At 51.3% G+C, this 26,720-nt stretch overlaps 1 protein-coding gene across 2 annotated transcripts; it reads left to right on the top strand.

Annotated features, from left to right (window-relative positions):
* Positions 1-1,466: 1,466 nt before the first annotated feature.
* AXIN2 (axin 2) lies at positions 1,467-26,194 on the top strand. 2 transcript variants are annotated; one of them, XM_053995059.1, is made up of 11 exons: positions 1,467-1,520; positions 2,548-3,478; positions 9,266-9,406; positions 14,596-14,698; positions 16,545-16,685; positions 16,841-17,328; positions 17,442-17,624; positions 17,909-18,127; positions 18,714-18,809; positions 20,128-20,295; positions 24,413-26,194. In XM_053995059.1, exons 2-11 carry the CDS (start codon positions 2,655-2,657, stop codon positions 24,537-24,539), a joined length of 2,490 nt encoding a protein of 829 aa, XP_053851034.1. In that variant the 5' UTR covers positions 1,467-1,520; positions 2,548-2,654; the 3' UTR covers positions 24,540-26,194. The 2 variants fall into 2 exon arrangements, with proteins under 2 accessions (XP_053851034.1, XP_053851035.1); XM_053995060.1 differs by having other exon boundaries at positions 17,445-17,624.
* Positions 26,195-26,720: the final 526 nt, after the last annotated feature.

Here is a 26,720-nt window from a genome sequence, read left to right on the forward strand (position 1 = left end):
GCACAGGTGCCCAGAGCAGCTGTGGCTGCCCCTGGATCCCTGGCAGTGCCCAGGCCAGGCTGGACAGGGCTTGGAGCAACCTGGGACAGTGGAAGTGTCCCTGCCCATGGCAGGGGGTGGAATGGGATAAGATTTAAGGTCTCCTCCAACCCAAACCAGTCTGTGATTCTATAATAATGATAAAAACCCAGCCAAGCTGGACCCCATCAGCTCTGCCAGCCGGACCAAGGTGGGCTCTGGACAGAGGGACAGCTCCTGATGGGGGAACTGTGGAGCCCCCGGGTCCAGCCTCAGAGCAGGATGAGGAGGAGGAGGGCAGGAGGCTCCTTGGATCTGGAGGGCAGGTTTGGGGGCCAACCCCTAATTAAAACCTTTTGTATGAAGTTCCAAACCCTCCATTCCGTGCCTGGTTAATATTTAACAGCTGGGGCCGGAGATGGGAACACAACTGCGGCCGGGCTTTGGCTGCTGTGCCAGTTCTATTGCAATCAGGGACTGTTTAATTAGCCTGCAGAGCGAAAACAGGCCCGTAGATTTTTTATATATATATATATATATATATATATATATATATATATATATATATATATATATATATATATATGTAATAACACCGGGACCCGCCCCATTTTCTCCCTGACATGAAAACTTTTAGCAAAGTTTTTAATGCCGGGGACTCGCCCCGGCCCTGCAGCCCTGCGGTGGGCTGGGGAAGGGGACGGGAGATGCGCGGAGGTTGCGCGGGCGCTGCGCGGGGCGGCGCAGGAAAAGGGGCGCCTGCGCCTTTAAGGCGGCGGAGCGGCGGCTGCGATCGCTTCCCTTTGATAAGGTCCTGGCAACTCTGTAGCCGCCGCGGGATGCCGCGGGAAGGGCGCAAAAAATAAATCCTGGCCCCCAAAAAATAGAATAATTTGATTTTCCTCACCAGCGCTCACCTACGCACCCTTCCTCCCGCCCCCGCCCGCGCTGAAGCCGCCCCCGCGCACGCCTCGCACCGGGGATGCCGCGGGGGTGGGAGCACCGGGACGGGCAAGGGGTGCTCCTCTGGCTTCTCCCTCTTTCTCTTTTTAATTTTTAAAATTCTTTGGGGCCTTTTTCTCTTCTTTTTCTCTCTTTTTTTTTTTTTTTTTTTCCAGTGCGCTACCGCCCTTGCAGGACCGCTCCGCCGGGCCGCGCTTTGATGCTGCGGGGGGAGCCCGGGGCGGGGGGCGGAGGGAGGGGGGGGGCGGGACCTGCGCTTTTGTATTTAAAATAAATAAAATAAATAACCAGGGGAGGGAGGGAGAGGAGGGAGGCGCGGATCGCAGTGGGCTGCTTCCCTCGCAGCCCCCCCCCCCCCCCCTCCCTTTACCCCCCTCTCTCCCGATGCTCTCCGATGCGGTTGCACCGCCGGGGAGGAGAGGAGGAGGAGGAGGAAGGCGAGGAGGAGGAAGGCCGGCGGGGGGAGCGGGTGCAGCCTGCGCGCTGCCGGCGGCGGGGAGCGGCGGGGCCGCGGGCGCGCAGCGAGCTCCGGCTCGGCGGTGAGTGGCAACTTCGGGGGCGGCGGCCGCCGCTTCTTCTGCTTGAGATACGGCTTTTCCTCCTAATTTCAGTTATTTCCTAAAAATTCTTTTTCAAATTTTTTTTTTTTTTTTTTTCCTCCCGCGGGGTGCCCGCGCTGCCGCCCTCCGCGGGCGCGGAGCCTCCGCGCCGCCCGTGCCCGCCGCGGCTCGGCTGTTGCTCGCGGCTCGGAGGGCTCCAAGTCGCTCCGGACTTTTTTCCCCCCCTTTCCTCCCCCTCCGACCTCCCTCCTCCCAGCCCGTCGCCATTTCTGGAGCAGGTTTTTATTATTATCATTATTATTTCGCACGCCGGGAAGCCCGGGGCTGGGGGTTGCCCCTCTGCGACCCCCCCTTCCCATTTATTGCCCCTTTTCCAGAGCCGGGGTTGCCGTCCTCGGCTCCAGGGGGGATGCGGGGGGCCCGGGATGCCCCGCAGCGCCCAGGTACGGCCGCCTCGCCTTAACCCACCCTCGGGGGTGTTTTTTGGGGAGGAGGGGGGTCCCCGCTCCAGCCTGACTTCCGCAGAGGAGCGCCCCAAGATCGCTTCTCGCTCAGGGGGGGACACTCGGGACACACGCGGGTCGGGCAGCGCGGGGGGAGCGGGGCTGGGGTGAGGGGCAAATGGAAACCAGATGCCGGGGCAGGGACGCCCCGAGCTGCCCAGGGCTGCGGGGGGGGCCGCGCTGACACCCCCGCGCCGGCCCCGGCCCCGCTAAAAGTGCGCCGGGAGTTCAGCGGAGCGGATCTGATAGTCGCGATCGGGCTGGCGATAGAGCCGCGCTCCCTCTGCCCTGCCTCCCTCCCTCTCTCTCTCTCCCTCTCTCTCCTTTTCTTTCTTCCTTTTTTTTTTTTTTTTTTTTTTTTTTTTTTGACTGTGAGGAGTTGAAAAGCCTGTTTACTTTTTTGCCTTTGATGTTGGGAGGATCTGGTTTTGATTAGATCAATACTCCTTTTTTCTTTCCCCCCCCCCTTTTTTTTTTTTTTTTTTTCTCCCCTCCCTTTGCAGAGAGGAGGCTCCGAGGATCCCCTGCTGACTCCAGGCAGAGGCAGGCAGAGGCACAAGGCAGCTCCTGAAGCAACTGGGAGCCCCTCTCCCCAGCGAGCTCCAGAGCCATGAGCAGCGCCGTGGTCCTCGCCCACCTCCCAGACCCCAGCAGCAGCTTCAGGGAAGACGCCCCCCGACCCCCTGTCCCGGGGGAGGAAGGAGAAGCACCATGCCCGCAACTCGCCAGCTCGTTTCTCCCCAAAAGCCAAAGCTTCAAGGCCATGCCGGTGCCTCCCGCCCCGCGCAGGAATGAGAACGGACTCGGGGAGCCGGAGGGCAGCGCGTCCCCAGACTCCCCTCTGGCCAGATGGACCAAATCCTTGCATTCCCTGTTGGGAGATCAAGATGGTGCCTATCTTTTTCGGACCTTTCTGGAAAGGGAAAAATGTGTGGATACCTTAGACTTCTGGTTTGCCTGCAATGGCTTCAGGCAGATGGACCTTAAGGATACCAAAACTTTACGAGTAGCCAAAGCTATTTACAAAAGGTACATCGAGAACAACAGCATCGTCTCCAAGCAGCTCAAACCTGCTACCAAGACCTACATAAGGGACAGCATCAAGAAGCAGCAGATAGATTCCATCATGTTTGATCAGGCACAGACTGAGATTCAGACTGTGATGGAGGAAAATGCTTACCAGATGTTTTTAACTTCTGATATATACCTCGAATATGTACGGAGTGGAGGAGAGAATCCCGCTTACATGAGCAGCAATGGACTGGGGAGCTTAAAAGTTGTCTGTGGCTATCTCCCGACCTTGAATGAAGAAGAGGAATGGAGCTGTGCAGACTTTAAAAACAAAATCTTGCCTTCGGTAGTTGGACTATCCAGCAAGACGTTGAGGGTTACAGCGAATGTCAGAGCCACGGAAACGATCGAGAACGGATACAGGTAAGGGAACCCCTGGAAATTGTGCTTTGTTTTAACTTTAAGGACTTTGAGAGTGTTTTTCACAAGGCTGTTGGGGTGGGAATCGAGGGGAGGCAGGGCTTGCAGAAGGGCTGGGAGCACAGCTGCTTCCCCACACCTCCAAACACTGGAATTTGTGGGGTGTTGTCTGAGTGTGGGGTTTTTCCCCCTCTACAGAGGAAAACAGGATCCTGTGCTCTGAAGCCCTATTGGCTCTTTCAGTTCTTTTATAGATCAAAAACTTCATAGCAACTATGTCCTCCGGACATACGTTAATTATTGGTTCAGCTTTCAAACCTATTAAGAGCAGTAGTGGAGTGGATCACAGAGACACATGAATAATGTAACCTACCAGTTCCCCAACTCCACCATCAACCGGTGTTTAACGATGTTGGTTATGTGGGAAGCAATTGTGCGGTCGTGGAAGAGGAAATGTGTGCACTGACTGCATCAAACTCTGCAACTTGGGCAGAATCTGCTTTTATTTTGACTCTGTGTGTGTGTGTGTGATGTGCAGCTTCTCCGTGGCGTGGGGTGTCGGTGTCATGTCAGAGCCATGCAGGGCGGTTTTGAGCCAGTGCGTACAGGAGGATACCTGAAATTTGAGTGTTTAAGGTGGTAGAGGCATTCCAGGTGTGGAGTAATAGATCTCTGGTGCTCTCGTGTTGGCCGTGAGCTCAGGGTTAAGCTCGCTAAGAGGTGGCTGTCCCCTCGGGGATGTGGGGACGTTGTGCGGTGACAGGCTGTCCTTGTGCCCTGGTCCTGGGGTGCATCTGCATTGCCACAGCCTTCTCTTTTGTTGGAAATGCTGATGGCACAGCGGTGTGAGGGTGAGGAAAGCAAGAGCCATCTCGAAGTGCAGGGGGGGATGGGAAAGAGAGACTCTGATGAGCAAATGATGAGTTGTATAATCCTCTGAAAATGTATTCTTTCCTCTCCCCACCCTTGCCATAAATGTGGATTGTTGAATCAGGGCTGAGAGGAGAGGGCTCTGCTGCAGATGTGCGCTCTCCTCCGCCGGCCCGGCAGCCTGGGGGTTGGTATGGTGAGTGTTTGACATCTCGTTTACAGGAATTTTGAGAGTGTGTCTGTGATTCATGGACATCAAAGGGCATCAGGCTTCTCCCGGGGAGGCTTTGCTGGAGCGCTCCTCTCCTGCCCCCGGAGAGCTTCCAGCTGTGCCGCGGGGTGCTGGCAGGGTGCTCCAGAGCCGCTTCGGTGCTCTGCTGTGCCGGGGGCTGTCCTGCCAGCGGGGCGGGATGGAGCTGCTGGCCGTGGGGACAGAAGGGATGCTCTCCATCCCGGCGTGGCCTCCGGACCCCTCCTGCCGGGGGCTGCGGGGGGGCAGCGCTGGCAGCTGCTCTGTGGAGGACTTGGGCTTTGGGATCCTCATCTCGTGCCTGAGCGGTTCTGCCCGAGCATCTGCTGTTCTCCAGAACTTGGTTTGAACTGCTGCCCTTCGCTGGCTTTCCAGGAGGGGGATGTTTGATGCTTTTATCTCTGAGCCTTTGTTGGGATTCAGAGCTTGAAGGGTTTGGCTGTATGTTCTACCAGAGCTGCAGGCCCTGCTAAACCCACATGTGCCTTGTCCAGGAGAGCTCTTGCAGTGTCGTGGCTGCTTGCCTGATTAGTGCTGGGCTTTTTTTCCTTTTCTTCCCCCCCACCCCCCCCGCCCTTTTCTTTTCTTTTTTGTCCAGGGATTAATGCAGCTTGCTCCTCACATGTCAGATCTACCCTCCTAGGACATTAGGTAGTGCGTTTTGCTTTGATCACCTTCTGTTGAATTTCCAGGAGCTTTTGCTCTCCACGGGGCCAAGAGATCTCAATGCAAAGAGAGGGGAGGTCAAGCTGAGATGCTGCTCAGTTCCTCCCAGTTGTGAAGCCACTTGTGCGTGCATGTGCTCGGAGCTGATGAGCATATGGATGGGTTATCTCTCATCACTCAGCATTTAGGATCGCGGCTAGGATTGGAGCTGAAGCTCGCACAAAGTCTTTCCTGGTGAGTGGCCAAACCACACCTCCCTCATGTGTGTGTTGGAATTAAGGAATTTCTGCTCAGTGCGCTCTGGTTTTGAAGGGCTGTGCAGGCTCTGGCCGTTCGCTTCGGTGGGTTTCAATGTGATTATCCCAGTGAAAGCCCCGAGCCCACCTGACAGTGGGAGCACAGTGGTGCCAGGCCAGCCTGGTGCTCGCAGGGGAGACCACCTGGAAATCCCAGGGCACGGAGTCACGGCCAAACCCACGGCAAGCGGGAGACAGCAGGAACCGGACAGGCTGAGAGACTTTGTTTGGCCCCAGTGCCGGTGATGGACAGGAACAGGAGAAGTCAAGTGAAAACACAGAGTTTGCACCTGGCTGGGGAGCAGGCGCTTGCAAACTGCTGGCTGTGTATCTGGAGCCCTAATACAGGGAATATTTTAAAAGCAGGACCTCCCTCTTGTCCTCCCAGGCGACTCCCCTCCCCTCTGGGCTGTGGTGTGGTTAAAACCGGCCTCCCCACGCTGCTGTGCTGGACCTGGCCCCATGCTCCAGGAATTCCAGCTATTATTTATACGCGCTTCTAAATTTATCACGCACGACTTTGTGTACACAGAGAGCGCCTCTTCCTTTGCTGTGCCGCCGGGGCAACGTGGGTTTGCTCAGCCCAAGGTGGACTCATCTGCCTCCCATTAGGCTCTCACATCAGTGGCACTGGCCTTGCTGGGGGAAGGCTGGGGCTTGCAGATGGCCTTCTGCCGGCTCCCAGTGCTTCCTGGCCTTTGAAAGGACCCGCTGGTGCAGCTCCTTGTGTGTGAAGTTATTGGAACCAAGTTTGGCTTCAATTATCAAAGTAAATGATGCCATTGTAAAGCTATGCTCCAAGCAGTGTTCTACAATTAGAGCGTGGAAGCTGTGATTAACATAGTTGTGTTAAAATATACTTTTTTTTCCCCCAGGTTTGTGCATGTGTGGTGTTTTTGCCTTTTTTAAAAAATGTTTTTAAACCCATGGTTGCCCAGTGTTGCCCAGAAAATAATGAGATTCAGTGCTGCCTCCAACTGCTCCTTGTACAGTTTTTCTTTCTCTGTAAAAGTCTGTGGTTTAACCTGCCCAACTGCTTTTATTTCTAAAAGCAATCTGACAATTAAAAAAAAAACACCCCCCACACTCTGAAACTGCACCCTCATAACAGGGGATATAACCAGGAGCCCTTCTGAAATTTTCATGGTATTATAATACCTCTGATATGGCCATTGCCTAACATAGCAGAGAGAGAGAGAGTTACATGCTGTGTGTCATCGCATCAAGATAAGAATAGGCTGAGAAACATCAGACATTCTCCTTGAAGCTCCAGAGCAACTGCTACCTGACAGCTGAAAACACTTTGCATATTGAGTTTGGAGCTGGGCTGTGTTTGTGTGTGCAGCATCTGTGGCAGGAGACCACCGCTTTCCCTGGAATTTAAAACCCTTGCAGGCAACTTGATGCATCTGGGTGCAATTACTGGAGTAAGGTGGTCAAATTAAAAAAGGGGGGGGGGGGGAATCCAAAAACATTAAACGTAGCAAAACAGCCCCCACTGGTTTTCTGAAAGGATGGGGAGATTTCTGTGGGGCGGTGTTGGATGTGGAGCAGGAATGAGGACTTTAAAAATATGTCAGCTTTAGGGGTTATTATTTTTTTTCTTGTCCACGAGGTGTTGGTGGGTGAAGGATGCTGCAGTGCTGCTGGGAAGATGAGTTAGTTCCGGCCACTTTCTCTAATTATATGTTTGGACACACCTCCCTCTCCCTGTGCCATACCCACACGGACCTGCTGCCTCCGCCCCCAGCTCAGCCTCTGCAGGGATCCTCCTGTGAGAACAGCATGGCAAATCCACCCCCTGGGTGTGACAGGGGTGACAGACACCTCCCAGCAAGGTGCTGGTGCTGTGCTGGGGAGCACCTGCACCCCTGAGCCTCGTGGAGCATCCTGAGCCTTGTGGTCCTCAGGTGCACTCTCAGGTGCTGAGATGGTTTCAAATCAAAGAGTGGGAAGAGCTGCATCCCTTACACGTTGACCCAAAAGCCCACCAGGGCCCTAGGCAGGGTCTCTGGGACTGCACATCCCCCTGGTCCAGAGCAGAAGACCCCATGGTTTTTAGAGGGACTTTCTTGTAGTAGCAGCAGGATAACTTTGCTTTCACCCACATGTGGAATTAATTTGTCTTTGAAGATTTAACTTCTTTCCTGTGGCATTCCTTACTATCTCATTTTTTTATCTTCTTCTTCTTCTTCTTCCCAGTTATATATTTTTTAACATCTTGATCTCCCCATCAGAAATGCCTTGGCCTCCTTGGAAAGGAATGCAGCCCTGGCTGGGCTGAATACCTGCCTGCAGCCAGCCCCACACTGCTCATACCAGAGAGGCCCATCTTCCCCACCAGCCTTCCCCCTCCTTTTTTCCATTTTTTTTTCCCTTCCCCTTATTTTTTAAAAACTTAAGCCTTGCTGAGGCTCCTGCTTTGGTGCTGGGGGAGGAGGGTGGGATGATGGGGGCACAGGGATGAGGATGGAGATTGAGAGGGGGCAGTGGGAGGATGTTGCTGTCACTTCAACCCAGCTGGTCCCTCCAGCCCCAGGGGGGCAGGGAGATGGAAAGCCCATTAGAAAAAACCTGCCGAGCCTGCTGGCACATTCCTTAGGCCCCCAAGTCCTGGGTAAGTGGCCCTAATTATTAAAATCAGCAGTCCTTATCAGATGACAAGGCCTTTTGCTTTGATATACAAAGGCAGAAGCTTAACAACCCCATCTTGCCCTGGAAGAGGGACAAAATGTGCACCTTAACATGCAGCTTCCAAACCTCCCTGCATAATCCCCTTATCACCTGCCAGGATATGTATATTGGTCCTGGCTGGGAAGTTGGAGTGGTGGAGGCAGTGGGCAGGGGGATGCCCGGGGGGGGGGCCCATGCAGTGACCCTGCCATGGTGACCTGGTCCTGCTCCATCACTGCCTGTGAATTCTTCACAGAGCTGCTCCTGGGTGCTCAGCTCAAACATCCAGGCTGGACTTTGGGTTTGCTTTTGTGGGTGAGGAGGTGTTGGGGTCAGTAACCCCCGTGCCCATTAATACAAAGGTGCTGGCCTCTCCTCACATCTCCCATCCATTCTCCTCTTCCCCACCCAGCTCTACGCCAAAAAACACCAGTAGGAGGTTCTCCTAAAAGCTGGGCTTTTTGGTGTGTGTGTTTTTATAGTGCATCTGTCCTTGGGAGGCCAGGCCTGGGACAGCAGATCTGAGCCCTGCCCTGTGCCTGTGCCTGTGCCTGGGGGTCCTGCCCCTGTATCCTGGTTCAGGCAACAGAGGTACCAATAACTTGTGTTTCCAAAGGGATCCTAACCCTTGTCCTCAAAGCAGAACTAAGCATTGTTGGCTGGTTTCTTGTGACTTTCAGTGGGACTTGAGCTGTGAATTCCTTGGACTTTTCCCTGCTGGTGCCAACAGCAAAACTCCTGCTGACCTCAGCAGTGCGGTGTCAAGCCTTAAGGACTGAGTTTTTCTGGATATTAAAGGATGCAGAGGTGCTTCCTGGGATTTTCTAGAGCGCTTTAGAAGACCCTAAAAGTCTTTAAGGTTGTGCTCTGGGTGTGTTTAGACGCAGTGTCCTGGTTTAGGCGGTGTGCTGGCTGAGGTCTGAGCGGCGGATGGTTGGTTGGTCCTCAAGAGGTCGAGCGTGGTTCCCATAAGGATGGTGCTGCCACGAAGCCCAGGACTGTGTGGTAACTGGGTTCCTGTTCTGCCTGTGCCAGGTCCTTCAAGAGGAACGACCCCGTTAACCCCTACCACGTGAACTCGGGCTATGTCTTCGCGCCGGCCACCAGCGCCAACGACAGCGAAATCTCCAGCGATGCCCTGACGGACGACTCCATGTCGATGACGGACAGCAGCGTGTGAGTACCTGGTGCTGGCCACGTTTTGGGATGGGACACCTGCAGATCAGCTGTGTGGGGCTTAGGGGAGCGATGGGCATCACCCTGCTCGACCCAAAGGGGGTGTGTGCCCCAACCAGGGCATGGCAGCCTCTCTCTCTCTCTCTCTCGTGCCGTTGCCGCAGGTATCGGATGCAGGGAAATAATGAATCCCTCTCTTGCCATTTTGCAACTGCAGCTGAGCAAACATGTTCTGCCCTGCCTCATGGTGCTGCCTGACTAACCCAAGGAGTGAATGAATCTCCCTGAGCCTTTGTCTTAAGGCCAGGCTTCCTTAACTAGTTATCAGTCATCAAAGAGGAGATTACTTCCTGTAGGAAGTACTTTCTGTAATTAACATTCATCATTAGTGTCAGAATGTACATTAATAGGGCCGGTGACCTGAAGGGGCAAATAGCTGCTCATCTAGTGTGGCTGGGGCAGTCTTCAAAGAGCCATTTGGATGGAGCTGCATGGATCAGGTGTGGGTGTTTCAGGAGCATACAGGCATGAGAGATGATGCTGTGGCTGAGGCCAGGAATTGCAGGATCTGTCTTCTCCTGGCTGCTGAGGAGTGTGCAAGGTTTGACTGTCAGTTTGCTTTCCCCAGCAGGACAGAAATGGTGCTTTTGTTTCTGTAGAGGGGACAGTGGGGCTCACTTGGTGCTCCTAAGGACCATTTTCTTCAGCTGAGCAGAAGGCAGATGTTGCTGTGTGTGTTTCATGGTCTTCACTTAAGTGCTCTAGAAGAGCCCACCTGTAAGCAGGGTGCTGCATTGCTGGTCTTTCATCTTGAAACTTCTTCAGTGTCTCTGTCAGACATGTCCAGTGGTCCCTGTGTACTCCTCAGAGAGATTTCCATGCTGGGTTTTTGAAGTCAACATGCGTGAAGATACACAACGGAAAACAGGATTTACCAAAAATCCTCGATGCATAAACAAAAAGCCCTTTTTTATTTTATTTTTTTTTAAACGCACATGTGTGTTTTGAACTGATATTACGGAAAAAAAATAGTTTGTTGTCCCAGCAGATTCCCTTATTGAACAATATTGGCATTAAATAAAAGAGCTGAATCATAGGGTGACTTCTTTATTTCTTCTTGCTGGCTCTGGTTGTATGTGATCATGTGTCAACAGAGCATTCATTGGGTTAGTCATTTCTGGACCAGTGTAGGGTCACTTGGGATTCACAGGGCTAGGATTATACCCTCTCTTCACAGCAATGCCAATTGTAGGCCTTATACAGATGAGAGCACTGAGTGAGAAATAAAGTGCATGGTGGATGAAAGGCTTAACTGAATCGCTTTCAGCCCATTGTTAGTCCAGGGGAGCTTAGCGGGGATGAGAGGGCAGCAGCCCGCTTTGAAATTTGCTTGAACAAGTGAATAGGAGCTCCCCATAAAGCAGCGCCTGAAAGGAGCTGCCTGTTTTTTCCTGCCGTAACAATGGCCCGCGCAGGCTGTGAGAGTTTGGGGAAGCTTGGCTGATTAAACTGCCCGCAGCTCCGGGCTGGGGGGCGGCGGCGAGCCCGGGGGTGGCAGAGGGGCACATTTCCTGCGCCACGCTCCGGCCCTGGGGCTGGCAGCGGGCGGCTTTCCGCAGCTGGGAGAGGTAAAGTGGCGCTCCTGGAGGCTGGGCTTAAAGTTGAGGCTGGTGTAAAACTTCCTTCGCAGAGGAGGAGGGCTGCTGCCAGCATCTCTAGAGCAGCTGGGATTTTTGGGCGCTCTGCTGGAAGCTGGAGGTGGTGGGGGCGTGCTGGGGGCACAGACCCACCCTGGCTGAGCCCAGGTGCTCAGCCTGTCAGGTTTTATCCCCCCTGGAACGGGGGGCCTTGTTCTGTTCCAGCAGTGTGAATGCAAATTAGTTCTTTTGGCTCATATTGGTATCAACTGAAGAGGAAAAACTTGTTCTGGAAAAGTCTGTCAGACACAGCAGTAAAGTGAGTTTGGAGCTTTTTTTTTTTTTTTTTTTCAAGTAAATCTTAAGTCAGAACTGCACTGGGATTAGGAGAAATCTCCAAATAATGCGTAATCTGCCTTTTTTATTTTATTCCAGAAGCCAGGGATCGGTCTGTCCCTATATATTTTGTAATAGCCACAAAGCATCATGCAAATTTCTATTTCCATTTCTTGATTGGGGGGGGGGGGGGAGGAAAGGGGATTTTTTTTTTCTATTTGCTTATATCTTATTTATGGATTTACTTTGGACACAGGGGAATGCTGCTGAGCAAACTTCAAATATTACCTTATCTTACAAACCAGGCTTTTGATGTTGGCAAGATCAGAGGCTTGTTTCAGAGCCGTTGCCAAATGAAGATGGGAGTGAATGCATATGCGCATGAGTCTGATATTTCAAAGCAGCAGTAAAACTACATTCAGGTTAGGTCAGGCACATCTGAGTCAAAAGGCTAAGATAATTGGCTCAGCTTAAATGGCAGCTGACTGGGTAGAAGACTTCAAGCTAGTGTTTCCCCCAGAAACAGATTGGCTTAGCCCCAGCCTGGTTAGCTGAAATGTTTATAATTAAACTCTACTATTTAGTGCCTCAACTCTGTAGCTCTTCAGCCCGCAGCTTTTAGTAGCCAAGAAAGTGAGTGCAAGTGTTGGCTGTTGGAGCAGGGGGAGAGGTGGCACCTGGAGAGCTGGGGTTAACCCTTGGCCTGCCCTGAAACCTCAGGCCAAGTTCAGCCCTTTCATTTCCAAGGTGCTTTCCCCTGCTCAGCATTAGGGCTCCCCCTGCCCCCCATATCTCTTGCTGGTGGCTCCAGCTCCATCCATCTGTCCCTCCTGCAGTCAGGGGTCACTTGGTCACCCCTTCAACCCTGGCCTTGTCCATTTCCCCCCCTGTTTTCCAGGAAAGCGTTTAGACAGCTCTCAGCAAAGTGGCTGCTGAAGTCCCTTCCCATTCCCCAGGCTGACTTTCCCAAGCTGCTCCACAGCCTTCTCATCCTGGAGAAATACCTCTGGGATTTTTTCATTCTTTTTTTTTTAAATTCTGCACGTTGTTACAAGTTGCAGAACTCTTCTGCCAGGGCAGGGCTGTGGAAGCAGGGAGCTGAAGGTTTGATGTGGGGCTCTCTGCTGTAACCAGAGGAATTTTAGGGGGAAGGAGCAGTTCTTGTGTCAACCTGAATGAGAGCAAATCGTAAAGTGAGGAACCCACGCTGTTGGATCAGCGTTGCTTTTCCTCCTCCTCCTTTACAAGTCCAAACTCCTGCTCCATAGCCTGTCCCAGGACTGTCCCTTTGGGCAGAGATGATCCTTGTGGAGCTGAGAACTTGGGGATACCCCACGAGGAGATGTGTGCCACAGCAGAGGGGTTGGGGACAGCTTCTAGTGCTGGCAGAGGGGGAGGGAGGTGGGGAATGCAGGAGGGCTGCAGGACTGCCTGGTTGTATCCCTGTGCTGGACACACATTCCTTCAGCTGCTTCCCTCTCCTCCCCATCTGGCCTCTTGGACTTTGTGGACAGAGGCCATCTCCTTTTCCACTGAGTGTGTTAATGGGATTCATCCTGTGGGTTCATGTGCTCATGCTGGCATTTCTACTTTCCTTTGAAATGCCTGTTTTACTGGGCATTCTCTGTGCTGAAGGTCTTCCCTAAGAGACCCTCGTCTCGGGAAGCCCCAGTTAACAAACACAAGGTACAAGTGGTTTTATCTTCATCTTAGATTTGCTTTTCCCCCATCCTCACCCAAAACTAAGACATGTCATGTGCCCCAAGCCCCTTTGCCCATGGGTTTATGGAGCAGAAATGCTTCACAGGGAGGTGTTTGCTGGCCACCAGTGGCTGTGTTGGCTGTTCTGTGCTGGGCTGCTCCTCCAGAAAGCTCCTGGAGCCCCGTGTTGTGCAGTGGGGACATGGGACAATTAGTTCCTTTCATTTTCCATGTCACATGTGCTCAAAAACTGTGTTTAGAGGAGGTGCTCACCTTGGGGCCTCAAGGGCCTCCCAGCATGCTCATTTTTATTATAAAGATTTTTCCAAGTTTATTAAGATGGGATTGTTCTGATCCTTCATTCCAGGCTTTGCAGCTTAGTCTTGCTCATTAATGGCAACTGAAAGCTTTGGCCAAGATCTTCACAAAGCTCTGCCGTCACCTGCTTCGAGCTTTGCGTGGTGGCATCTGATCATCCTCCTCCAGGGGAGGGGCATGGTGCCTCTGGGAAGGTGTTCTGGTGCCTGCCCACCATGCCCGTGGCCACAGGAGGGGACAAGCAGGGACACTGTGCCACGCTGGCTCCTCTGGCAGCAGCGTGGGGCCAGCGCTGTCTGCTCCTCCTTGGGCTGGAGTTATTTTCTCCTCTCAGGAGATGAGTCAGGTGTGGGGGCAGGTGGATGAAAGGGATGGCACTGGAGATCAAGGTTCTTCAGGCAGTCTGAGGGAAGTGGTGGAATTAGACATTCAGGATCTCCAGGCGTGCTCTTCCGGCTGGCCCCGCTGTCTGTGGACGGCCCTTTCATCCTCACTGGGGTAATTTTTTGTGTGGCCGGGTAAAGATGCCTGGAGTGGGACATGCAGGGGGCTGTTCCCACTGGAGAGCCTTGAGCTCCTGGCCTGGTCTCTCCTCGTGGCCTCCTGGCAGGAGCTGGGGTGGCTTTGGGCAGCAGTGTCCTGTCCAGAGGACAGGCCATGACCGTGTTTGTGCCCCGAGGTGTCCTGTAGTGGCCAGCCTCAGGGCAGGGGAAACATCCTGGATCTTAAATGGGACTAGAGGTGGGGAGCAGCCTCTGGATGGCCATCCATCCTCAGCCTCTTCCTTGTTCCTTCCACTGTGCCAGCAGTTCATGGGGTGTTCCAAAGCTTGAGGAACGTTGTGGTCCTAGAGAGCGTAATTGGATGGGGAAGAACGTGAAATTAAAGGTCAGAAGCAGAAACGTGGTGTTGGAAGGGCCTTGGAAGTGAAGCTGATGGGATCTTTGGACGTCTGCCCATGTGGAGTTGCCTTCAGCTTTTCACTTTTGCTTAATTACTGCGCATCCATGTGCATCCTTTGGTGACGCAGGCACTTCCCACACCGCCGGATATTTGAGGCTTCGGGTGTCATCCAGAGGGCTCAGCACCTCTGGGAACGAGGGCCTGCGGCTGCCTGGGTGGTTCCAGAGGGGATGGAGAAGTGTCTCAGAGCATGGGGACAGCCCCAGCTGACGGTGGCCTCTCTTCCATGTGCAGAGATGGGATCCCCCCGTACAGAATCGGGAGCAAGAAGCAGCTCCAGCGGGAAATGCACCGGAGCGTCAAGGCCAACGGTCAAGTTTCTCTACCTCATTTTCCGGTGAGTCCAGGAGGGAGCTGCTGGGTCTGGGTGGGCCATGGGAAGTGCTAGGGCTGGGGACAGGCACACGTGGAGGGGAGGAGAGCATTTCCATCTCAGGGTGCTGCTGGGTGTTGGGCAGGAGCCACGTGCTCCCAGCATAATTCCAAAACCCTGCTTGTGCATGGTCACATCTTGGTCCTTCCTGAAACCACCTGCTCATTAGGAGTTTTCAGAGGCACTGAATTTTGTCCTGTTGGTTAAATCCCAAGTGGAGATGTCCCAGTTGGGTCTAGTGGGAGCCTTGGCTCTGGCTGCCACCCTGACACTCCTGCACTCCTGAGCAAGGCTGGGCCTCGTGCGGATTGAGAGCTGGGTGTGTGAGCTGGGGGCGAGCAGGAGCTCCCAAAAGAGAGAACTGGCAGCAGATCCGTGCCTGGCTTTGAGGGGATGCGATGCACAGTGCTGCCCTGCTCTTCAAAATTAACTCACTGACTTGCTAATTCAGTTGACTTGCAGCCTCTCGATTCCTGCAGTGAATAAACTGTTTACACAGACAAGTGTAAACTTATCTTGTCTTGAGACTAATATGCTAAAATTCCTCTTTCTGCTGTCTTAAGCAGCAAGAAGTCATAGATGATATTTCTGGTGGAAGGTCGGGGGGTGGTTTATGTGTTTTTTCTTTTTGGTATTTTTTTTTTCCCCTTCCTTCCTAAAGAAAGTTCTATAGCCTGAGCTTGTAAATTAGATTATTTTGTCCCAGGGCGTGCAAATCGACTTTCTCTGTAAGGCAGTGCTTTGATCAGGGACTGAATAGAGCCAGCTTGTGTAAGAGTGACAATTTCCAGCAGAGTGGCCTTTTTCTACCCTCACATCATTTCTGGAGCTAAGTGGTTGCCGGAGAGAGGCCCCACCTCATCTGGTGGGTAGTATGTGAAAGAGTTGGCAGTTCAGCTTTCTGCTGTCGGGGGGGGGAGAAAGAGAGACAGTGGGGGTGAGGAGTGGGGTGTGTGGGGATGGCAGGAGGGAGGGCAGAGTCAAGTGGGTGGTTTCTTTTTCCTCCTTTTTTTTTTTTTCCCTTTCCTCCCCTTTTCCTGCCATGTTTGCTTCTTTTGGCAGAAATTCGCGTTTTGCCTTTTTATATTCTGCACTTGATTTGGAGATGTTCCCTTTTTCCCTTGATAGATCTGCTTGAGGCAGCCAAGCTCAGCAGTGTAGCACCGCTAGCCTGCAGCAGCTTTCTTCATTTTCTGTACAAAGAGATGGAGGGGGGGGAAGAGATCTAGGACACTGTTGAGACAACACTACCTCAAAGGTGCCCAGTGTGTAGCCAGGAAATAAATTACCAGCACTTCTCTGATCTGCAACCGTTTGACTTCTTTTTTTTTTTTTTTTTTTTTTTCCCTCCTTTCCCTTTTTCTCCCCCATCTTATTTTTTTTAATTTCCAACTCCTTTCTGTTTATACTCACTTTATTCCTTTAGTTAAAGTCTCTCTCCCTCCCACCTCAGAGGTTTTTTTTTTTTTTTTTTTTTTTGATGTTTGACAACAGTCTTTGAAGATTTTCTACTTCAGAGTAGCTACTGATGGGCTGGTTGTACTACAGAGAGAACAAGCGGGGTTCCTCAGAGTGCGACCAACTGCTCCTGCCGAAGGCAAACGCTGGTGGGGAGGATGTCACTCCATGAGGCCACAGCACTAGCTCATAAAAATCCAGAGCAGACCATGCCTAGTTGCGGTCGTCTTTTCATCCAAACATGGAGACACAACAAGCGTAGCGGGGCCGGCGATGCCGCAGCGGCGAAGCGCCCGCGCCCCGCGCCGCCCGCTAAACATTGCCTTGTGCCTTCTGTCCCCGCTCCTTGTAGAGGACCCACCGGCTTCCCAAGGAGATGACCCCGGTGGAGCCAGCTGCCTTCGCCGCCGAGCTCATTTCCCGGCTGGAGAAGCTGAAGCAGGAGCAGGAAACCATGGACTGTCTGGAGGAGAGGCTGCAGCAGATCAAGGAGGTAGGATTAGCGTTCCCAGAGCTCCGCGTGCCACCCGGCCGGCCGGCGGGAGGGGGCCGCTCCCTGCCCGCGGGGTGGCGGGGGGGACATCCCGGCGCGCGCCTCGCCAGCTCCCGGCCCCTTCCATTCATTCCCTGCCATCCCTTGTCTGGCAGGACGAGGAGAAGGAGGGCGCCGAGCTCCCTGCCAGCCTGCAGAGCAGTCGGGACGTGGCCAACCCCCAGCACCCGCTGTCGCTCCTGCCCTCGGGCAGCTACGAGGAGGACCCCCAGGCCATCCTGGACGAGCACCTCTCCCGCGTGCTGAAGACCCCCGGCTGCCAATCGCCCGGCGTGGGCCGGCACAGCCCCCGCGCCCGCTCGCCCGACCGCCTGCCCACGGGCAAGCTGCCGCCCGGCACGGCCTCGCTGGCCGCCTGCGCCCTGCTGGGCAAGGGCTTCATCACCAAGCAGACCACCAAGCACGTCCACCACCACTACATCCACCACCACACCGTGCCCAAGACGAAGGAGCAGATCGAGGCCGAGGCGGCGCAGCGGGTGCAGTGCTGCTGCCCGGCGGGCGGCGACTACTACTGCTACCCCAAGTGCAAGGGCCACCCCAAAAACACTGACCCCCCTCTCTCCCCGCTGGAGCCCTTCGGGTAAGTCACCAGCACCTCCACGGCACCCGCCCCAAACATCGCCCATCGTCCCGCTGCGCTGGGGCTGATGGGGCCGGGGGCTGACCAGGGCTCGTGTCCCTTTTTGCCACCAGCAGGACGGGGACGCTGCTGAAGAGGCCGGGCCGAGGAGTGGACAGCGTGGCCCCGGCGGCCGGGGACGGGGGGCTGCCCGGCCCTGGTGGGGTGCAGCTCCCCGGGGGCGAAGCGGATCGGGCGCAGAACGTCTGGCAGTGGATGCTGGAGAGCGAGAGACAAAATAAGCACAAGGCCCATAGGTAAATACGCAGCTGTCTACAGCAGTATCGCTCCCGGTAAATATTTATATATTACATGGGCTGTCTATTTTTACAATCGCTAAAAACAAATGAGACTCTTTGCTCCTCCGGTTTAATATAAAAGCTGTTCCGCAGAACCAGAAAAACCACAAAAATGTCATGTTTTTGGCAATAAACCTCCTTTCATGTTATGACAGACTTTTGAGAGGGAGCGAGCAGAATAGGAGCTGCTATTAAAGTCATATTTTCCAGCTTTTCTAACCCGACTTCTTCCCTTCCCCAAGCACACAAAGCACAAAGAAGGCCTACAGCTCCGACTGCGCCAAGGGGGCCCCCGGCCGCCACCACCCGTGGGGGACGGGCAGCCACCCCCGCGGGGCACAGCCCGCCCACCCCTTCGTGCAGGACCCCGCCATGCCCCCGCTGACGCCACCCAACACCCTGGCCCAGCTGGAGGAAGCGTGTCGCCGCCTGGCCGAGGTCTCCAAGCCGCAGAAGCCACGGTAACGGCCACGGCCAGGACGGTCCTCGTCCGCCGTGGGGGCAAACGGGGCTGGGGGAGCTTTGCTGTGGGTGGACGGGGATGTGTCCTGCCCGTCCAGGCAGAGGGGCAGCCATGGGGACGTGTGACAGCCATGGGGACGTGTGACAGCCACGGGGATGTGTGACAGCCATGGGGACGTGTGACAGCCTCCTGGCCGAGCCTGGAGGATGAGCCTCTGTGTTCCAACCCCACCCTGCACCGGCACAAATAGTTGGAATCCGAGGCTATTACTTCCACTCTTTTGATGGCTGTAATTTGCCTGTTTTTCCTCTGGGACAGGCTCCAGCTACATACCAAGTGGGGAATTGGACTGGTTATCGTTCATTTGGGTATGGAAGGATAAATTAGCCCACAGCATTTTTAATTCTTCCTTTGATTGTTTACAACATGTGAGGCTTGATACAAAGAGCGAACTTAACGACCCACAGGAGACTTCAATTAAGAAGATTGTATTTCAACAATTTTTTTCTTAAAGTTTGTTTTTTCTCTTCTTTTTTCCCCCCTGCCTCCTTCTTCCCCACTTGCTTTCCCCCTCCCCACTTCAGATGTTCAACCTCAAATCAGCAGAGGGACCGAAACCACTCCGCTGCCATTCAGGGGGGAAGCTCCCCTTTCTGCAATGCAAGTCTAACGACAGAAGAGTGAGTATTTGCACGTGCAGAAAATGAATGGGAAATATATATATATATATATATAATAATTATATTTTCATTAAATGGATTGTGCTTTGAAAGGAGAGGAAATTCTTATATCTGAAATTTACCCTTTCAAACATTCTTCTTAAAGAAAGAACAAAACATTTTCAAATCTTGTCTCCGGCTCTTTTTAACTTGCATTCCTGTAAAGTGGACAAAGATTGGATTAGTCTAATTACAGGATGGTTCTTTTAACAAGAAATCTGCTACAGAGAGGTCTAAAATGGCCTAAATAATTAAAGTTTTCTTTCTTACCCTCTTCATCTTAAGCAATGAGTAATGTTTGAAGTCCAGACTGAGCCACCTGACTAGAGCCTTTCATTTTTAATTGGTTGACCTTAAGTCCACCAGCTGTCTTTGCTAGCAGCTTTTTTTCTGAAACCACTCTACAAAGACTTAGAACAAATTAGGAAGACTAAATTACTGCGGACTAACACTTTGTGACCTTTTGACATGCCAAGTGTACATTGCCTCAGAAGCAGTTGTAGATTTGGCTGCATGGTATTCACTAGAGTGTTGCCATTTTGCTGGGTAATATTGTTTTAATTATTCTTTAAGAAGCGTTGCTTGGGTGCAAATGGCAGAATCCAGTTAATTTTATCCTCACTGGGAAAAATAAGATTACCTGGGTGCTTGAGGTGGAGCATCTGGCAGGGGGTTTACTTTGGGGCCTGGTGGTTGCAGGTGGGTTTGGGCATGAGGGGAAGTTTTATGTGAGGGCAGATGAAAAGAGCCTTTAAAATCCTGGGGGTGCAGTCCTGGGGCTTGCTGGGGAGGGTGAGCCCAGCCTCCGTCCCTCAGCTCCCCCTCTGCCATGCCATGATCCCAAGGGGAAATGGCTTCAAGCTGAAGGAGGCTGGATTTAGGTTGGCTGTTGGGAAGGAATTGTTCCCTGTGAGGGAGGTGAGGTGCTGGCACAGGTGCCCAGAGCAGCTCTGGCTGCCCCATCCCTGGAAGTGTCCAAGGCCAGGTTGGATGGGGCTTGGAGCAACCCAGGACAGTGGAAGGTGTCCCTGCCCGTGGCAGAGGGTTGAAACTGGATGATCTTTAAGGTCTGTTCCAACCCAAGGCATTCTGTGATTCCCACTGTGGAAATCCAGCTGTGCAAACACATCCCAAGCAATTCCCAGGCAGTACAGGAATATCTGATTTTCAGGGTATTTCTGACAGCATTCACCAGCTCCACTGCTGGTTGGAGTGAGGTGAAACAGCCTGCTCTCAAATGGAAAACCAGAGAGTTTTGTGTGTGTTTTCTGTTTTGCAGTCACAAAGAGCCAAAGAAACTGCCAGTTGTTCACACCTCTCAGTCTGGTGAGCTGGTTGTCACCTATTTTTTTTGCGGAGAAGAAATTCCCTACAGGAGGATGTTAAAGGCCCAGAGCCTGACACTTGGGCACTTTAAAGAACAGCTGAGCAAAAAGGGAAATTACAGGTAAGAATGTGTGATTTGTTTGTCCTTTGGTGTTTTACAGCAAGTCAGAGGAATTAGCAGATATTTTGCAGGGCTGCTGCAGTGACACTTTGGATTTTCAGAGGCTGTGGATCTTCTTAGTCTCTTCCCACTCAAAGCAGGAGCAACGTGGAGATGGAGAGAGGAGCCTTGGCTGTAGGGCCACCTCCTCCCTTCCACCCCAACCTTTTCCAGTTGCATTAGGACTTTTGCTCCAGCCCTTCTCCCAGAAAGATTCAATAGCAGGGAAGTGTGGGATGGCTTTGTGGCAAAGGCACGAGCAGTGGGATTCAGATTCCAAACTGGGATCAGTGGGGATTCAGTAGGATTCAAAACTGGGGTCAGTGTTCACCTGGGTGCTGGCCTCCTGCTTTGCCTACTGTTTAACTATTTCATTTTTGATTATTTTTTCCAATGGTGTGGCCATGAATGGGGTCAGTGATGGGCTGGGATGGTGCTGCTGAGGGACATGGAGATGGAGCTCGCTCCCTTTTCTCTTCATTAGAGGGGAAAAAACCTCTGCCCTGCAGCTAAAGCTCCACCAATAATACCCAGTTCCTCCTCAGAAACACCAACAAACCCTGCTGCTCTGGTTTCTAGCTCCCATCTCCCAGTTTAACCAGTTTGCTGCTTCCTCTGCTCAGTTTGCTGCCTTGGCTCAGCTGTGGCAGGAGCTTCACGTTGGCTTTTTTGGCTGCCCTTTCCCAGTGGATCTGGGCACCCTTGGGATGCTCTGTTGGCCACTTCTCCTGCAGGGTGAGCAGGACAGAGACATTGCAGCTATATTTTTTTTTTTTTTTGAATTTGCACTGAATTTGGTGGTGCTTCAAAGAGCTGTGTGTCCTGCCCTGTAACTGGCAGCCTCTGATTTAACCTGCAAATGTTCATTTTGGTTTGGTACAAGGAATTCCCAGCTTGCTGCCCCATCACTGGCCTCTCTCTAGGTGTGGGAAGTCCACCTGTTCAGGCCAGGGGTTGGTGACCCTGGGCACTCCCAGGCTGGGGGGATGCCAAGCTGGGATCTCTCCTTGGCTCTTGCACAGTGAGGCTGAAATATTCCAGTTCCTCTCCAAACCATCTTTGCAGCCCACCCAGCTGCCATTGGATGGCACCAACCAGCAAGTGCATCCAGCCTGGACGCCCTGCAGGATAATCCCTGTGCTTCTGTCACCCTTGTGCCATTTTCCAGCCCCTAAAGCCTGTCCCACTGTGCTCCTCCTCATTTGCAGACCAATTTCAACGCTGCTGTGCCACTGCCCAGTGGTAGTCCCAATTCCCCCCCAAAAAACCCAACTTTTTTTATTGTGTGTTGGACTTCTGTGACATTTTTCACGTGATGCCCAAGTGCAAGACTAGGCTCCTGAAACCTCTGTGGCCCAAAAGCCCCTCCAGGTGCAATTATTTGTGCCTTGTCGGACTGTAATTACTTTAGAAAATGTTTTTAAGTGACTGACAAGGATGAAACAACGTTTTGCTTAGATCTCACCCCTTTACACCTGGGTAAAGACAATACAGAAATTTATAAAAGGAACTTGGGTACGTGCCCAGTATTTTATCTTGCACAGACACAAGGTGAAACTAATTACACAAATGTGTGTACCTCCAGGGAATCATTTTGATCTAAGCTTTGACTTTTGGCTGGACTTTGAGTGAAACTGCGGGTGACCTTCAGGGGAGAGGTCCGCAGTGCCCGGAGTAGCGTGTGTGTTACGGGGAGGCACTAACTAGGCTGCTTTGGTCACATCTGGCATTGATTTCTTTTTAAGGCACATTTAATAAGCATGTCTTTGAAGCCCTTGCCTTTCATTTAATGCACAAAGACATGCAGAAATGCTCCACTCTCCAAATTCTTTATTGATTGGATCAGTTTGCGAGGCGGGTACCTCGGGCTCCCGCGATGCCAGAGCCCCGCCGGGGAAGCGCTGCCTTGGCTTTCCACACCCCCCCTCAAAAAAATAAAAATTAAAAAAAAAAAAAAGGAATTAAGCAGTGATTTAATACTGATGGCGTTAACAAAAAACAAACATACACGCACAGAAAAAAGTGGGTGGTGTCGGGTAATCTGGGGATGGCAGTGGTTCAAGACAGAGCTGCAAGGCCGGGCCCGCGTGCCTCGATTGGTGCCAGATGTCCCAAAAAAATAAAATTAAAAAAAAAAAAGAATAAAAAAAAAAAGGGAGCAAAGCTTGCCACATAAAATATGTTTCAATGGAAAGCCCATTGCTGAGCAAATAAGAGCAGAGTGACTTGTTTGAAGATGTTGTGGGGGTGGATTTTTTTTTTTTCCTTCTGCTTTGCCTCCTCCTTTTCTTATTTTCCCCCATTTCTCTGCGAAATAAGGTTGTAATTATGTAAAAGGTCATAGCGTATTTTCTCAAATAAAAATTTTATAAACACAGCCAGGGCTTGGGGAGGAAGTTCTTGGGAAGAGCTGCTGTTATCTGGACAGGGGAGAGGGAAGAGAAAGTTCTTTGTAACTCACTCAAATTTTCCTTGGGTTTTTTGGGTTTATTTCAAGGCTGCTGTCCTGGGGAGTTGTGGCCTTGACCTGCAGCATGGAAGTTGGTGGGAGTTGGGCCATTGACTTCCCTGAGTGCAGGCTCTGAAGGACTCAAATAATCTGTTTTTTCCTTGCTGAGCCATTAAAGATGCAACATGTGTCAATTCTACTTGGAAAGACTTCACAAAAATACACCCTAACCATAGCTGGACTAATTGGAGGTGGTTTTATCTCATTGAAAAGAGGGATCTTTTCTCCCCCTACCAAAATAATTTTAATGTCCCTGAAAATAAAGAGATATTTCAAAAATGCATCATAAAGCAAGTCACTAAATAAAAATGTCTGATTCCAAGGCCCTGCTGTGGCTCTTCCAGTTTTAGTATTAAAAGTGAGCTTCATTTGATCTCCTATGCCATCCTAAAGAAAATCATAATTACAAGCCCCTTTCTCCCTGACAAACATCTGCCAACCCAAGTTGTCTGGAAGCTACAGGAGGGGAGGGCTTAGTTTTTTATATATATATATTTATCTTTATAATACAGATACATATTTTTTTTTCCTTTGTAATCCATCTGCTGGAATATTTCCCATCCCTGGCAATCAGATGGCAAAGCCCTTTTTCCAAGGGAAAGCAGGCATCTCCAAGGAGGTGTTGGGCGGCAGACGGACAGACTCCCTAAATGCTACCCCTCTGAATGGAAGCCCTTCATTTGTGCATATGCAATTAAGCAGCCTTAGAAGGAAGAAAGCTCCAAACGGGATAAAAGGAACCTTTAATCAAGAAGCTGAACGGTCTAATTCAGGATAATAGAGGGGTCCTTACTGTTTGACACAGGAGGGGTGGGGGTGCTTTTTGTCTCTGCAGCGTTGGCTTCATGATCTAACGACCCGGAGCAAAAGAGCAGGAATGCAGGACACTGCTACTTGACCTCCCCGTGTCACGGCCCAGGGGCTGGACCAGGCTCTCTGAGTGCTCCTGAGCCTCGGGAGGCAGAGCAGGAGGTTGTGTCCCTTAGCTTGCACCCGGGAATGGGGTTGTTCCAAGTCCGGGATGTTTTTTCCAGCGGGAACACCGCAGAGTTTCAGCTCCTGCGTTGCAGGAAGCTGGGATGGTTTGCTTTTCATCCATCCTTTTAATAACAGTTGCTAATTTTAATGTTGGGCTTCAGCTTTGAAACAAGAAAACACATGAAAGAAAGAAGGTGGGGAGAGAGGGGAACCTTAAGAATGCTTGGCTTTGAAATCCTATTTATTTATTTTTAAATGAGATATTTGACCAGAAATCACAGCGCTTTCTAATTTTCTTTATGGCTGGGGATACCCACTGCCTGTGTGTGTAATCTGCTCACTGGAGAAGCTGTTGTCACCCCTGAGGAGCATTCACAGCCCTGCTCCTTCCATCCCACCCCATCCCTGCAGCCCTGGGGATGCTTTCGAGCCACCAGACCCGAGCACCCCAGAGGTGCTCCTGGAGGAACATCCTCAGGAGGGAGAGACTGGAAACGTTGTGGTTATAAGAGAACCAGCAAAGCGCCCTTTGCCTTGTTACCTTTTGATTTGTTTGGTTTTTAACCCGTGTTTTAATTCTCTTTGCCACAGATACTACTTCAAAAAGGCCAGCGACGAGTTCGACTGCGGGGCGGTGTTCGAGGAGGTCTGGGAAGATGAAACCATCCTGCCCATGTACGAAGGAAGGATCCTCGGGAAGGTGGAAAGGATCGATTGATGGCATCTGCGTTTCTCAAGAAAGCTTAACCTAGGAAAATCTTTGGACACACAACAGTAGTGATGACAAGGAAAGAGGAGGGAAAAAAAAAAAAACAACCACTCTGAAGGAAAAGTTTTGAACCAATGAAGAAAAAAAAAAAGTGAAGTCTATGAAGACTTTGCTGAATTAGCCTTAGAGGAAAAAAATGGCATTTATTATTCATGAGTTGGGTACTGAGATGATAAAAACCCTGGACTATTTATTAGAAACATGACCACTGTTGGCTATTGGAGATGCAGACCGTGTTTGAGAGACTTCCATACATAATATATGATTTCCTGGGGATCTGAAATCTATGGACTAAGAGAAACTGTGTATAGCTTACCTTAACAGTAATCCTTATTGATATTTATTGAACAGTCTGTTTTCCCTTAAGTCCAGTTTTTGGATATGCTGCTTTAACAATGGAGAAGAGAGGGGCTGGGAAGTGGGGTGAGGGGAGGAAGGAGTATTTTATTTTTTTATGTTTTCCCACTATCTAAAATTTAGGAGTTTGGCGATGAGCACATTCTTGATTTTTTTTTTTTTTTTTGAAGGGGGAGAAGGGAAGGAGTGAGGTCATGCCCAGTATTTCTCCAAGTGAAGATAAAACTTTCCTAAAGAAATAATATTAATAATAATAATAATAATAATAATAAAAGCCAAAATAAAAATCCATTCACTTAGAGACCGGTGCATTTTAATCTATGCTGCTCTAATTTGAAATAAAGGTCTTAAGCATTAACTCTATTTAGATGCAATATAACAACAGCAACAGGTTATTTTGTCCATGGATTTTGGCGGGGTGAGGTTTTTGCCTTGCTGCTCTCAGTGGTGTCCAAGGTAGAGCAAAACCCCGAGCCTGGGAGGGCTGTGGAAGGAGCCACCCCATTCCCATGTCCATATTTAGCCCAGCACGAGGTTTAAAAGCCCGTGTGGATTCCACAGAGCTAAAGGTTTTTAGCTGTTCCATGTTAGCACTGCTGGTGTTTCAAGGCTGTGTAGCTGCGACGGGGCGTGTTCAGCTCGCTGTGGAGCGTGTGAGTCCTTGTGTGGTGGGGTTTGGTTGGGTTTTTTTTTTTTTTTTTTGGCTGGGTTTTTCTCTGCCTCACCTTGAGCCCCCACAGGCCGTGGGAGATGTGGGTGAAGGCTCTGGAGCTCCGTGGGGTGGGGTTTTTGGGGCAGGACAACCCTTTGCCGAGAAAGACCTTGCATTTCAACAGTTGGGTTTTGTGTTGATTAAGTTAATCTGTGCGTTCTGTTTGCCATTGCTACTTTGTGTAAGTCTGTATATATTGTAGAAAATGTATGGTGGAAATATTAATACACTATCTCTAGTGTTTTTTAAATTTAATCAGTACAGTACCTGTGCCTGCATGGTGTTACAGACCATGCTTCGCCCTATATTCAGGGTTCAAGCTTTCCCTTGTTTGTTTAAGGGGTTTATGTATAAATATATTTTATGCCTTTTATTACAAGTCCTGTACTCATGACTTTTGCCATGGCATTTTGTTCTACTTATACTGTAAATTATGCATTATAAAGAGTTTCATTTAAAAAAAAATTACTTGGTACAATAATTATTGTAATTAAGAGATGTAGCCTTTATTAAAATTTTTTATTTTTCAAATTAATATTGTCTTGACTTTTTTTTTTTTCACCCTTAGTGCCTTAAAAGGGTTTTTTTCTCATCTTGTGGTGTTAGCTGGGAAGAGCTAGTGAGCTTCCCTGCCTTGGCAGGGGCTGGAGGCAAGGCAAAGGCTGGAGCTGCTCTTCAGTGTGAGGATTAAATAATTTACAGCTCTTTCAGGTAACTCACCTGCAAATTGAACCAGGTCTTGCTTCCAGACTGCGCTGCAGAGCTCACCTGCTGGAGCCCGGGTGTGACAACTGCAGGGATGTGCTGGTCCCCAGGCTGGAGCTCCTGTCACGGCACACGTGCTGGGTGTGGCGTTGGGTTTTGGGGATGGCCTTCCCCAGCTGGGACTGCTCACCTGCATCCCATGCCAGAGTAAACCCAGCTCTGTGAAGCTGAGGGCAGTGCCCAGCTCTGTACAGCCCCAGCTCAGGTGGCCACGTCGGCCAAGGTGAACTGGGGCGAGGTTTGCTGGGAGCTGCTGAGCAGGACGGGCACAGGGAGCTCCTGCCGTGCTCCTTCCC

Source organism: Vidua macroura, chromosome 19 (genome assembly GCF_024509145.1).
Source record: "Vidua macroura isolate BioBank_ID:100142 chromosome 19, ASM2450914v1, whole genome shotgun sequence".
Taxonomy (NCBI): Eukaryota; Metazoa; Chordata; class Aves; order Passeriformes; family Viduidae; genus Vidua; species Vidua macroura.

Excerpts from the sequence above, each read along its gene's own strand:
- AXIN2 (XM_053995059.1), top strand. The coding sequence starts at position 2,655 with ATGAGCAGCGCCGTGGTCCTCGCCCACCTCCCAGACCCCAGCAGCAGC. Across the intron at positions 3,479-9,265 it reads ACGATCGAGAACGGATACAG|GTCCTTCAAGAGGAACGACC; the intron begins GTAAGGGAACCC and ends TGCCTGTGCCAG. Across the intron at positions 14,699-16,544 it reads TTTCTCTACCTCATTTTCCG|AGGACCCACCGGCTTCCCAA; the intron begins GTGAGTCCAGGA and ends CGCTCCTTGTAG.